Below are 12,836 nucleotides of genomic sequence, written 5' to 3' on the forward strand. Positions count from 1 at the left end.
CTTTAATTCTCACCCTAGGGGGCCATGAACTGGGGATGAGGGCATGTGACAAGTAACCTGATACTAATTATTAAACCACTAAGAATTGTGAATGCGTTTCCTTAAAAGAAAGCATCACAGAGAAATAGAAGATGGGTACCCAAGGGCTCCAAGAAAGACCCTTCCTTGCTGGGACAGCAAAACCAGAGAATAGAACGGGGAGGGTGGGCGGGGTGGGGGTGGGGAATGCAACCAGGCTGCAGCAAGGCCGCGGGAGCAGGAAGCTCAGTCCAGGGCAACCCTGAGCTCTAGGGGCAGCCTCAAGGGCAGCTGTCTTCAAAGTGGGTGGGTGCAGGCTTGGGGGTGTGCCAGACGGTCCCTTGGGGCAAAGAAAATAGAGCTTCTGCGTAAGTTTATGTCATCTTTTAAAATTTTAGTGCTCGCTTTATAATATATGTAGTACGTGGGTGTGTGGCACAGCATATATCAGGAGTGTATTGGTATGGATCGCTTGGCGTAGGTGGCTGATCCAGATGTGGCCTGGATCCTCACCACACAGCCCTCCCTGGTGCTTCTCCCCCAGGTGCTGCAGGGGCTCCACTGGCAGTGCCCCTGGAACAGTCCCTCCCATTCAGGTGGCAAGTCCAGCCCTGGCTTCTCCTGGCTGGGCCCTGGAGGCAGCAGGGGGCTCAGGCCCACTGAAGGGACAGGTGGCAGGCCAGAAGATCCGCGCTCGCCGGCCCAGCCTGGATCCCGCTGCCTCCTCCCGCTCACCGCCAGGCTGTTGCCTGACCTCGAAGCCCCCGCTGTGCTCATCCACTCTCACCGGGCTCACATCAGTCTCAGCGGGGCCCTCCCTCCCCTCCTTCCTCCTCTGCACAGGACCCAGGCTCTAGCCTTTGCGACGCCTTGGGCCTCTCTTCTCCTGCAATCCCCTCTCCAGGGCCCATCAAGGCCTGTTCTGGGGCAAGCTGTGCATTGAATGAACACACTACTTCATAAACCTGCTTCCTCTTCAAGGGTCTCTTTATGCAATCTGTGAACTGTCAGCAACTTGGCCCAGTCCGCTGAGGCCTCCTCTGAGGGCACACTACTACTCAAAATGCATTTGGTGTCTTTTCTAGTACCAAGAACTGATTACCAACGTCTTTGGGCATTCCAAGGCAAATCCATGACATTTGCTTTTTTCTTGTTTATTTTTTTCAAACAGAATTCTGGAATAAAAATAGATCTCTATTATATATATATGTGCATATATATATACATATACACACACACACACACACACACACACACACAGAGATCCTTCAACTAAGAGGCGAAGGATCTGGTGTTCTTTGCAGCACTGATCACCCGGTGGGAGGCCAGGGCCTCAGGCTCTCCCTAGGAAGCACCTGGGGGTACAGTGCTGAGCCACTGCAGCGAGGAGGGAGGGTCTCCAACAGAAAGACTGAGTAATGACAAACCAGGGCAGCCTCCGCCTGACTTTTCCACACACCTTAAAATAAGAGATGTACCTGATGGAGCTTTAAAACTAAAACCCAAAAGTGCTGATAAAAAAGGAATTCCCTGACAGGCCTGTGGGGGGCTGACATCCTGGGGACAATTCCAAGAGCATCGTGCAGCAGGCTAGGGGAGCAGCAGGAAAGACACCCACCCACGAGCACCCAGGACCCCTGCAGGCAAGGGTGTCATGTGCACAGAGGCCTACTCAACCAGTCAGGAGGTGTCAGGCTCCGTCTCCTCCTCAGGTCTCCAACCACAGTCATTTGGTACCAGGCAGGAGGAACCAAATGGCCAGGGTGGGGCTCAGGTTACCTAAGAAAGCCTGAGGTGAAAATGGGCTGTGGGTGGTGACATAAATCGGGGACAGTCCTAGGGACTGTCTACCTCCACATTATAATCCCTAGAGTGATCTGCATTGTACTCATTGCCCAAAAAGGTAAGGCTTGAAGGAATGATGTGTTGTTGCAGGTATTGAAAGGGGTTGGGTCTGGCAGCCATGTTTGTATCCTGAGGCTCATCTAGGGGCCATGGCTGAGGGCCTAAAGAGGCTGCCTTCCTTGGTTGGGGCATTTTCAGGGAGATGGAGGTGGGCAAAAATGGAAGGTTAGTTAAGGCCAGTGCTCCGTGCCCCTGGTCAGACATTAGAGGATTTAAAGGCACTTGGCAGGAGAGGCAGAAGAGCACAGTGAAGCCCAAATGGCCTCGTCAGGCAAAGATAGGAAACACGAGATGTGCATCATCCACTAACCGTCTGGGACAGGAATCCAGAGGTCCATCCTCTTCCCACTTGCCAGTGGCTTCTTCAAGCTGTGACTGCCCTGGGCAAGACCTGAGAGTGATCCAAAACCCTGTCCCGTGACTGGGTGTGGGACGAGGGCCGTGGGGCTTCCTAAGGCACAGAGGCATGAGCGGGGTGAAATGCAGCTGTGAGGCTCTCGGGGAGCAAGTCCAGTCACCATGACTCTAAGTCATTTAGGGTTCAAGCAGACTGTCTACCGAGGCGCCGAGGGAGGAACCCAGGAAAATGCTTTGGCCCGTCCAGAAGGCAGCTCATGGGGTTCATCTTTGGTGTTGGAGAGCAGAGAGCTGAGGTTCGAGACTAGAGCTTGTGCAAAGTCAGAAATCCAGGGGCAAGGATGTTGAGAGAGGGCGGGAGGTATAATACAGGGCTTTCTAGATGAGTGAAGGGAGCTATCCACGCCGCACAGGTACTCTGGGGAGCGGCCCCCATGTTGATGTAGCCTTCCGGCTACTTCCTCGCTCATAAATGCCACAATGTCTGAGTCCCAAGGAACAAGGAATTTGCTTTTGATGCAAATCTGGTTCACCCAGACCCAGATGAGCAGCTCCCAAACTCAGCTGGCCCTGGAAGGAAGGCAGGGGTGGGGTGGGGGAGGCGAGGTGAACTAGGGCTGCAGACTACAAAAGTGTTCCCTAGAGGTGTATTTCCCTGAGGCCCCATACCTCCCCTGACCCATGCTCCCTGTTGCCTGCCTGCTCCCCGCAAACCCCGCGGGGCAGCCCCCTCCGTCAATGCTGCTGCAGAGCAGTGTCAGAGCTCTCTGGGGATGATGGAGAAGGGCAGCACTGGGCTGCTGGACTCCAGCTCGAGGGCGGTGAGGAAGCATTCAACAGCAGCCTCGCTCTGGCCGTGGGCCTGCAGCACCTCTCCTAGGCCTTGCCAGGCCTCATGGCAGGTGCTCTGCCTCTCCACGGCATCCCTCAGCACCTTCTGGGCAAGGCTCTTGTGGCCCAGCCGACTCAGCATCAGACCCTGAGGAGCAAGCACAGGGTGGGGGCGATGATTAGTGAGGATGCCCTAGGGCAGGGGCATTCTGGCCATTGGGGCGAGGAGCAGGAAGCAGCAGCTTGGCCACCAGCTACCAGCCAGAGAGGGCCTCAGGTTTGGTGTCTCAGGCTTGGGTATGGTTAAGTGACCGTGCCCTTGACGAATGCAAATCTTACCTGTCCCCACCCCAAACCTGCTTCAAGTCCAGCCTCCGAAATCACCCACTGTGGGAGCTGTGCCCCACTTCTGGCCCCAAGCAATGGGCTTTCAAGTCAGCAGACCTGGCTTTGAGTCTCCCCAATATCAGCTGGGTGATCCTGGGCAAGCCACCACTCTCTGGCCCTCAGTTTCTTCATCAATAAATAGGAAAGATCACAGTAGCTGCCTTGAGAGTTGTGAAGTTTACACGAATCAGTCTATTGTAAAGCACTTGAACAGCATCTGGCCCGTGTGAGTCTGTCAGTGGGTCTGTTGCTCCCAGCCTTGCTGCTGCACTGCTGAGCTGCCCTTCTCCCCAGGGCTGCTGTGAGACTGAGGAATATATGCTGCAGGCTCGGTTCTCTAACTGAGGGGATGGGTAGGGGCAGCTCCTTTGCCTGCATTGGCAACTGGTCTTCTGGGGACGTCTGGGTTCTGGGACCTAACACCCATCCCAGCCTGGCCTGGCAGGTGAGGGTCCCAGGAAGATAGTCAGATGACTGGGGACAAGGGACAGATGCTGGGTAGGAGGGGGACTCTGGGACAGGGTGGCCAGGAGCTTCGCTTCATATTTGGCTCCAACAACCCCACTGCCAGAGAGATATAGGAAGTAAAAGGAATTGTCACAAAAAGGGGTTAGGAAGTGAAACTGGCACCCTGCCCCTCTACGTCCACTTCCACCCACACTGGGAAGGGTGTGGGGAGGAAGGCGGACAGGGTGGTGGCCTCTGGTCCCAGAAAGGCTGCTTTGCACCATACCACCCCACTGATCTGCGTTCCAGCCCTCAAAGGCGGCATGGGATGGCAGCCCAGGGGGGCCTCCTCTTGTTCAAAGATATATGAGGTAAAGCATGAGCAACACTGACTTCCTGGACAGGCAGGGGAGGCTGCCTTCTATGCGCCGGGAGCCCCCACTCGGGTGCCCGCCCACTGATGGCCATGTACATTTTTAGCTGGAACATTTTCCTCCTCACCGCACTCCCGAGTTAGGCCCTCTGTTGCTATGGAGACACCCTGGGGAAGATGCACATGCCTGATTTCATAAAGTCCTCCAAGAGCCTGGAACATGACCAATTAGGCAAGTGAGAAAGATGGTGCTCAGGAAGCCCTAGGGAAAGCCTCTCCCTCTCTGGCGGTACTGGCTGGTGGTTCTGTGGCCAAGGGGTGGGTAAGAAAGAGGGAGCTGTATTCACAGTCTCCTCAACCCAGGGTGAAGCCATCTGCAGGGAACCAGGGATATGAGGCAGAGGACAAGGGAGGACAGGGGAGCCGTGGCCAGGTGGAGCCTGAGGCAGGGCTCCGGCTCTGGCCAGATGGGAGCGGTGCTGACTCAGGGCTGCCCTGCACCACAGGGCCGTGCCCAGTCTGGCCAGCGGGGCTCCAGGCCAAGCCATTCTGCCCACAGGGCCTGGGAGCTGGACCCTGAGCAGCTCACAATGGAACAGGGCCAACAGGGAGGAGGGAAGGAAAGGCGAGACGACAGGCCTCCAAACACCAAAATTAAGCACCAAAAATGGAAGGTTTGAGCCCTGTGAGTGCTGCCCATGGGGGAGCAATAGAGGACAGATGGGGAAGGCCAGCAGGACCTCCCAGAGAGGGGGCGGGGCCGCAGCGGCTTTTACACACACAGATTTCTATATTGAGCTATCTCATGAGTCTTTGAAGAGGACTCCATCAAAAAACATGTTCGAAAACCTCTGATCTCAAGAAGCATGTGGGTGTTTGGGAAGGGGCCAGATGTCTGCGGGCTGAACAGGGAGTGCATGCATGTGTGTGCATACATGCATGTGCACGTGTGTGTGTGTGTTATTCTCACTATGGAGGGTTTGCAGTAGGCCCCTCTGCATGCTCTGTGCGGAGGACAAGCCCAGGGCTCCACAGCCACCAGAATCCCAGCTCTGCCACTGACAAGGGCAGTGACCCCGGGCAAGCGGCCCATTTTCTCTGAGCTGAGGTTTCCTCATCTGTAAACCAGAGAACAGAAGAGTCCTTCCTTGTAGACTATCATGAGGATTCTACAACGATGAATTTGAAATCAGTAGCAGGGCACAAGGTGTGCAGACAGCCAACGGAAGGGTCCCCTGGATGAGCAGAGGGTCCTGGGAGGGGGGCAAGGAGTGGGTGGAAGAACTGATTTCTCTAGAGGGCAGGCCTCTCTGTGGGGGAAGGCTGTGTGCAGGGCTGGGATTGGATCGTGTCCCTCCCACCCTGGGGTGCTGACCTTAGAGCCTGAAAGGAGACACCGGGCTGGGGTCAGGCTGGGGCCCAGAGGCCCAGGGCCTGTAACAGGATCTGCGGCCACCTGCCTAAGACACCAGCCCGTTCATGTTTGGTAGCAACTCGGAGCTGTTTGCTGCCTAACAACTGGGCAGGGCGTGCCCCAGGAAGACTCAAGGTCTCACCTGCTCTGCCCCCAGCCCAGCACTGCTGAGGGCCCGCCGTCACCCTTCTGGTACCCCTCCCCCTAGCTGCCCAGAGAACTGGGCTCCAGGGAGATGGTTGGAACACAATTCCATCCAAATATCCCTGCTGACTCCTCCCTAGCCTGAACCCAGAAAAAACAGACCTGTTGAGTGACCCTCACCTGGGAGAGGCCAGAGCTGTGCTGCCCACGCACAGGGATCAGAAAGGGCGGTGCAAGTTGTGTGTGGTGAGGAGCGCTGTGCCTGTGAGAGGTGCCAGGGTTAATTACAGCCACTCACAGAGAGGCAGGCTCTGGGGGAAGTCCCAGAAATTCCCGACTTCATCCGTTCCTTCCTCCTTCCCTTCCTGGGTCTCAGGCCTTCCCAGAGGACAGCAGTCCCTCCTGCCCACACCATTACCTTAACATCATGCTCCATTACTGTGGGATGACCTATAGGATCCCTGCTCTGCCCCTCCCTAGGCTGAGAGGGACAGGTCCCTGGCTCCTCCCTGCTTGGCCATTCCCCACAGGACAGCAGCTCAACAGAACTCGGGTGGGAGGGTCTGGGCTCAGAGCCAGGTACACCAGAGGCACTTAGGTATGCTTAGTAGCCTGCTTATGGCTACAAGGACAGGCAGCCTGAGGGGCCCTCTGAGGGTGACTCTCCCTGTTAGGAGCCCAGGTTTTCTATGGAGGTACAGGGTGGGGCCAGGGGCTGCAGCCTGGGGTGGGGATGAAGGATTCTGTCTTATTTTTCAGAATTGCCACTGCACACCATCTCACCTCATTAATTCAGTGCCTGCACTGTCCCCTAGGAGGGAGGGGCAGCAGGAAAGTCCTGGCTGTGAGTGCCTTTTTCCTCTTTTGGGGGGATGCCTGCCCTGGGAAGTTAGCCCCTAGTGCTAGGCCAGCTGCAGGCCAGGCTGAGAGCTGAGCGTTCTGACCCGCCCCTACCCTCAAGTATTTATAGAAGTTATTTTGGGAATTTTCTTTCTGAGCTCAAGGCACATTCCTGGGATTCTGTCAGCCTTTCCAGCTGGGAAGCCGGGAATCAGCTGGAGGCTGCTGGAGCCTCCTGGTCCCTGGAGCCTCCTGCTTGGGGACCTGGGGCTGCAGAGAGGAGCCTGTGGGTGGGGGGGCACCTCTGAGGTTGCTCCACAGGAAGGCTCCCTCCCTTCATCCATCCTGGGGTGCTGACACGCCCGTCGAGGGAGGCCCACATTCCGGCATGCTGGATTCTCCCAGGTGTGTCAGCCTCAACCTGTCCAACCAGACTGGGAATGAGGTGTCTCTTCAGGCTGAGAACCCAGCCCAGACATCACCACATCCATCATGGAGCTTGGGTGGCCCCACACCCACAGGTTGGTCCTACTTCCCTGTTGGGAGAAGGGACACAAATCCTTCCAGACCCCATCCAATGCCTGGCTGCCCAGTGTCCTCAGAGCACCCTCAGACTCTCATAGGAAGAGGCCTCTGATGAGGGAGCACCCACACTCACTCAGAGCCCAGCCTAGGTGGGGGCCTTCTGGGGTAGCGGAGACGTGGCTGTGCTCCGTGTGTGGCAGCACCCACGCCTGGGGACTCCAGAAGGGAGATGTGAAAGAGCAGCAGTGGGCTTCTCCTCCGGGATGGGTGTCTGTCCTCAGGGGACCCCAGGCCAGGATCCAGGATAAGCGCTGACTTGACAAGAGGACAAGTCATACCCTGGGGGCTCCTCTGCCAGACCCACCTCTAGGCAGGGGGCGTAGCCTTTCCTCCTCCTGTTTTCTGGGCTGGTTTCAGGTTCTGGGCTGGGGGCTCAGCCCACCCTGGACGTGACTTAACCCCTAACTTAACCCTGAGGGGGCCCATTGCAGAAGCCCCCCTCTAAGACCAGAAGGCCGAGCCTCAGAGGGTGGTGATGGCCTGTGTGGCGGGGGGTGGGGTGGTGCCTGCCTATGGACAAGGAGGAAAGGGCGGGACCCTGCTGCACCCTCCAGACACAGTGAGTCTTTCAGACCATTGATTCTGGGGCTAAACTAAGCCAACAGTGCTTAACTAACGTTCTGATCTGAATCAGTGACAGGCTGACAGAAAGCTTCCTTTCCACTTCCTCGTCAGGGTTGGCAGGGACTTGAGGAGCCCACGCACCAGGCTAAGGCTTTCCAAAATCCTGAGCCAGAGCCAGGGGAACCATCCTCATCTTCTGGAGGGTCTCTGAGCCTGGGCCGAGGGTGAGGTGGGGAGGGCAGGGGCCTCCAAACACCAGTGAGGCCGGTGATGGCCTTGTACCCCCAACTCTCCACACGGTGAGCCCCAGAACTCTCTCTTCCCCCCTCTTCCTTCACTTTTTCATCAGGGACTACATACCTCAGGCAGCACTGGGGGGGCAAAGGAAAGACGGAACTTACAATAAAATCACCTCTCTAGGAGGTCAAATGACCAACAACCCTCCTATTGAACTTTTCTGTCAAACGAAGGCAATATTCTCCATGTACTGGGGCTGGTAGGGCAGACAGACTCCACTGACGAGGGGCTAAGCATGCGTGTGGAGAACACACAGCAGAGTGCACTACTTCTGGGTCCTCCCATTCCCTCAGGCTGCCTGGACCCTCTAAGCTACCTGCCACTGCTCATGACGCTGACAAGAAGGGCGGCCCCAGGGTAGATGGGGCATCCTGGGTCCCGAGGGATAGGGACCCAGGAATCAGAGATCCTGCTGTTCTGTATACTGCAACCTCGCCCAGAGTCAGGGAACTTCCAGAAGGCTCAGCACTGAGTTTCACTTCTCAGCTGCTCAGGATGCCTTTCTTCCTTAGAGTTGGGGAGCAGAGGCTGAACCAGCTGGTATGACTATGGGCCGGAGGGCAGGGCTGAGCAGGGCCTCCTCTCCCCTGCTCCTCTCCCACAGCCTCAGGGCCCCACAATGCCTCTTTAGCTGAAGAGTCTCAGCCAACATATAAGACTAAAAAACCAGGTCTCAAATCCCCCTCATCCCTCAGCTCAGACTCTCGCTTACTGAATAGGCTGCCCTCACTCTCAGCTAACGTCAGCTGGGCCTTGTACCGTGTACACTCTTGTCCCAGCCGCAGGGCCGTTGGGACCCATGTCCTGCGCATCTGTGCCCTGGGCAGAGTCACCTGGTGGGCTCAGTGAGGACTAAGCAGCTTTGCTGCAACGAGTCTCTGGGGCTTAGCTCTTGGCTTCCACTTCTCTCTGCAAACCAAGAGCATCTGACCCTCGCCTGGGAGACACGCTTCTAAATGAAAAAAAATACAAGTAACTCCAACTACAGGACCATTAACTTATAGGGTCATTTAACCTAATTCTAACAGAAGCCGTAGATGCTTGGCGTCATGGTTCCCATTTTACAACAAGGACACTGAACTTCTAAGAGGCTGAGGAACTTGGCCAAGGTTAAACAGCAAGTATAGGCAAAAAAGGACTCCAGTCCAGGTCAGTCAGACTCGAAGGCTATGTTCCAACTTCTAGGCTCAAGCCAGCTCTGATACCGGGGCTTAAAAACTGTTCCAGCCAACCAGCCCCAGAGGCAATCCCAAAGGCAGCTCTGAAGTCCCTGGTCCCTGAACCCACCTTTCGGTACCCTGCTGATGCCATGGGCCACTTGGCAGCACAAGGAAATTTGTGCCGAAGATGCCCACCCCATAGCAGCAAGGTCAAGCAGTCCGGTCAAAGGTGGGATCAGGCCACTTGCCACCGAGTCTTCCACAAAAATGGCAACAAAAATGCCTAATGTTAACTTATCTTTTCACAGGTCTCATTCATCTGAGCCCTAAAACTACTCCTTGAGGTCAAGGATATGAATGATTCCCATCTGAGAGAAAACTGAGTCAGTGAGGGGAAGTAATCTCCAGGGCCCCCTTGATGGCCACGCCCTTGATCCTCCAAATCCACTCAAAGAATGAAACAGCAGCTTCACACTAGGAGCAGGAGGGAAAACTGCGGGAGAGTAATTCATGGCCGCGCTCTCACCACAGAGAAACGAGGACAGAAACTCTGTCTTCCCCCAACTCTCTGAGCCTGTCTCTGCCTAGCCCTTCCCAGCCCCCAGGGAGGAGAGATGCCTGGGGATGGCAAGGAGCTCAGGTATGGCTGATGGACCTTTTCAGGGGCCTCTGGAGAGAGAAGAGGCCACGTCAAGCGACCAGGATTGCTTCAGAAATTCCAGCCCCAGGAATTCCATCACAGGAACCGAAGTTCATGCACTACACTCGCCCCCTGCTGCTGGGTGTCTGAGGAGGAAAGGATTCTAGGGGGAGATGGGGCAGCAGGAACCTCGAGCTCTTTCCCAAGAAGAGAGCATGACTAGGGGCAGAGGCCAGAGAAGAGCACGAAACCATCCCCCCCCGTAGAGTGTGTCCAGGACAGAAGGGCAGGGTGCCACCTACAAAGGCAGGAGGCAGGAAGGCAACCACACCTGCCCGCTCATGGCTGAGGCTTTCTCTGTAGTGAGACAGGCTGCATCAAAGCATCCATACTACCAGCTCAGCCAAGCGAAGAGCAGGGACAGCAAGTTGGTCTGTAGCCAGGGCTAGTGATCTTCCTACCATTAAGGTTAGGTGACCTCAGTGGAACCCCCTCTTGTGGGGGCTTTCAGTGACTTGGCCAGTCCATCAGCCATACCTGAGCTCCTTGCCATCCCCAGGCATCTCTCCTCCCTGGGGGCACAGAGGGATGGGAAGGGCTAGGCAGAGACAGGCTCAGAGAAATGGGTATAGGCTGCCTGAGGACCCTTCTCTGGCTGAGCCTGTGAATGAGTGGGGCTTCTGGCTACCTGGACAGGAGGTTGAGAGACAGCTGGCAGACTGTCAGGACCTGCTCCTAAGATTTCACTGGGAACTTCTGTCTGCAGAGAGCACGCCTTTCTCCTTCTGCACTTGGCACTCTCCCAAAGCAACCTGGCCTTCCTTGAGTCTAGTAGAGGTGGCAGCTGCAGGACCAGGGCTTGAGGACACAGACTCCTCTGGGACACTGCTGTGGGCACAGTGGAGACTGCCCGGGCGGTATTCTGCCAAGGAGGTATCTCTTTCCTGCCTAATCTGGGTGGAAATCCCTGAGCCGAGCCCAGGGTGGAGGCCTTCACGGGAAGGTCTCTCGTCACATCCAGGAGAGGAGGGCAGCAGGACAGGAGAGTATAGATAAACTGCTTCTGGGCCAAAATTCATATTCTTAGAAATGCCTGAACCCTGGGACTCCTGAAAGCAACAGCCTTCCACTCCCAGAGGCCTTCTCCAACCTGGCCCCAAATATCCTGTCCCACATACATAGCCCCAGAGAGAGGCTCAGAGGCCAGCTTCTTGGTGTTTGAGGATTCTGCTCTTAGGACTGTAGGTCTGAACCTGGCACCCCACACAGCTCACTGAGTCTACCTCCACCTTCCTCTCTCCAGACCTCAGGGAGTGGAACTTAAACACTACCTCAGAGAGCTCACTGAGGGCCCCAGAGCTCCCACCAGCCAGGCTGTGGGGGGGCTGTGCTCTCAGGGGATGCTTGTACCTACCAGAGGCCAGTGTACTCACAAAGCCACAGTGGTGTGTTGGGGCCAGGATGTCCTCCCTGGGAACCTGCCTTGTTAATGACTCCACAAAAGGACACCAGTTCCCCTTCACGTTCCTTTCCCTGGATAAGTCTCATATGCATCCACCTCTGGAGTTTACAAAGGTTGAGACGATTTATGTGTCACTCCCATTCTTTACTATTTTTACGATGAGTCCCTTATCAAACTGTCAAGCTGACTTGGGCCAACAGGTTCCCCTCGTGATGAAAAAGAGTCCAACGTCACATCTGTGCTCAGTGGAAAAAAGAGCCATGATTGATTAGCAATGTGTGTCATGGGCGAGGGACTGCAGAGTGGTGGCAAATACGCTGTGCTTGCCTTCTCTGATATTGCTCTGCAGACTTTTAGAAGCACTTTCATATGTGTCACCTCATCTGATTAGAACATTGGCCTAGGGATGATTATTACTCATTTACAAAAGGAGACATCAGGAGCGTGGAAGTTAAGTGTGTCTTTTTCTAAATCACCCATGTGAATTAGGGTCAGAGCCAGGATTAGGTCCCAGATGTCCTGGTTCTGAGCACAGGGAAGACACTTAGATCAGGGACCACTGGAGATCAACACACCAAGTGTTCGCATGTCTTTTGGAAAAGAATGCTTAGTAAATCTTTCCCAGGATTGAAATTTGCTACTCTGTATGCATGTGTGTGGGATGCTGGCAGGAACAGAGCCTGTGGAAAGGGGATGGGCTGCCCACGCTGGAGCTGACAGCCCCTCCGGTTGCTTGTAACGTTAAAAGTGGGCAGGCCTGCCTCCGACTCCTCCAATCTCACCACATCAGCAAGGCACCCCCGGAAGAGAAAAGGGACCGTTTCAGAAACATCTGTAGGGAGCCACTCTGGACAGCTCTTTAGTTACCATGGAAACCCACCGTTGGAACCGGCTTTAATGTCAGGGAAATAGCTACAAACGATAATAAGCATAAATGAAAAATGGTACACTGTTACTTCAAAACTGTGCTTGTTATTGGATTTCCTCGGGTTTTAGGGTCTGAACGGCAGGCTCAGATCCGTGAGTGCAGTGGAAGGCAGACATCTCTGCCTGGCTGCTGGCCTAATGACATAACCCACATCCTCCCTCCCACCTCCCTAATCAAGTTTCTGGATGTGACCTCTGGGGAGGCATTCATCAGAGGAGCTAATGTCTAAACTGTGGGAGGAAGGAGGATGTGCCTTGCAAAAAACAAACATTTGCTGAGCAGACTGGAAGGCAACTGGGAGCCATGTGGAGGAGAACGCGGGCCAGGCTGTGATGTCGCTGAGCGGGCTTTCTTCAGCTGACACGGAACATTCGCATGGGGCAAAGCTGGAAAGCCTTTAAAAAATAAGGCAGTGGGAATAATAGCTGAGCTGGAGATCCCTGTTCCAATCTGTTTTCAAGGGCTCTTGGGGTTGGAAAGGCCC

At 55.4% G+C, this 12,836-nt stretch overlaps 1 protein-coding gene across 3 annotated transcripts in view; it reads right to left on the reverse strand.

Annotated features, from left to right (window-relative positions):
- Window positions 1-2,913: 2,913 nt before the first annotated feature.
- TTC7A (tetratricopeptide repeat domain 7A) overlaps window positions 2,914-12,836 on the reverse strand; it is a 109,163-nt gene continuing 99,240 nt past the window's right edge. For 2 of the 3 annotated variants that reach the window (XM_039887227.1, XM_039887229.1), the window contains one exon: window positions 2,914-3,259. In XM_039887227.1, coding sequence (XP_039743161.1) covers window positions 3,038-3,259 — 222 coding nt within the window. In that variant the 3' untranslated portion in view covers window positions 2,914-3,037. The remainder of the gene's footprint in view (window positions 3,260-12,836) is intronic. The other variant, XM_039887228.1, reaches the window with a different exon arrangement.

The sequence above is a fragment of the Pteropus medius genome, unplaced genomic scaffold (assembly GCF_902729225.1).
Source record: "Pteropus medius unplaced genomic scaffold, Ma_sr-lr_union100, whole genome shotgun sequence".
Lineage (NCBI taxonomy): Eukaryota > Metazoa > Chordata > Mammalia > Chiroptera > Pteropodidae > Pteropus > Pteropus medius.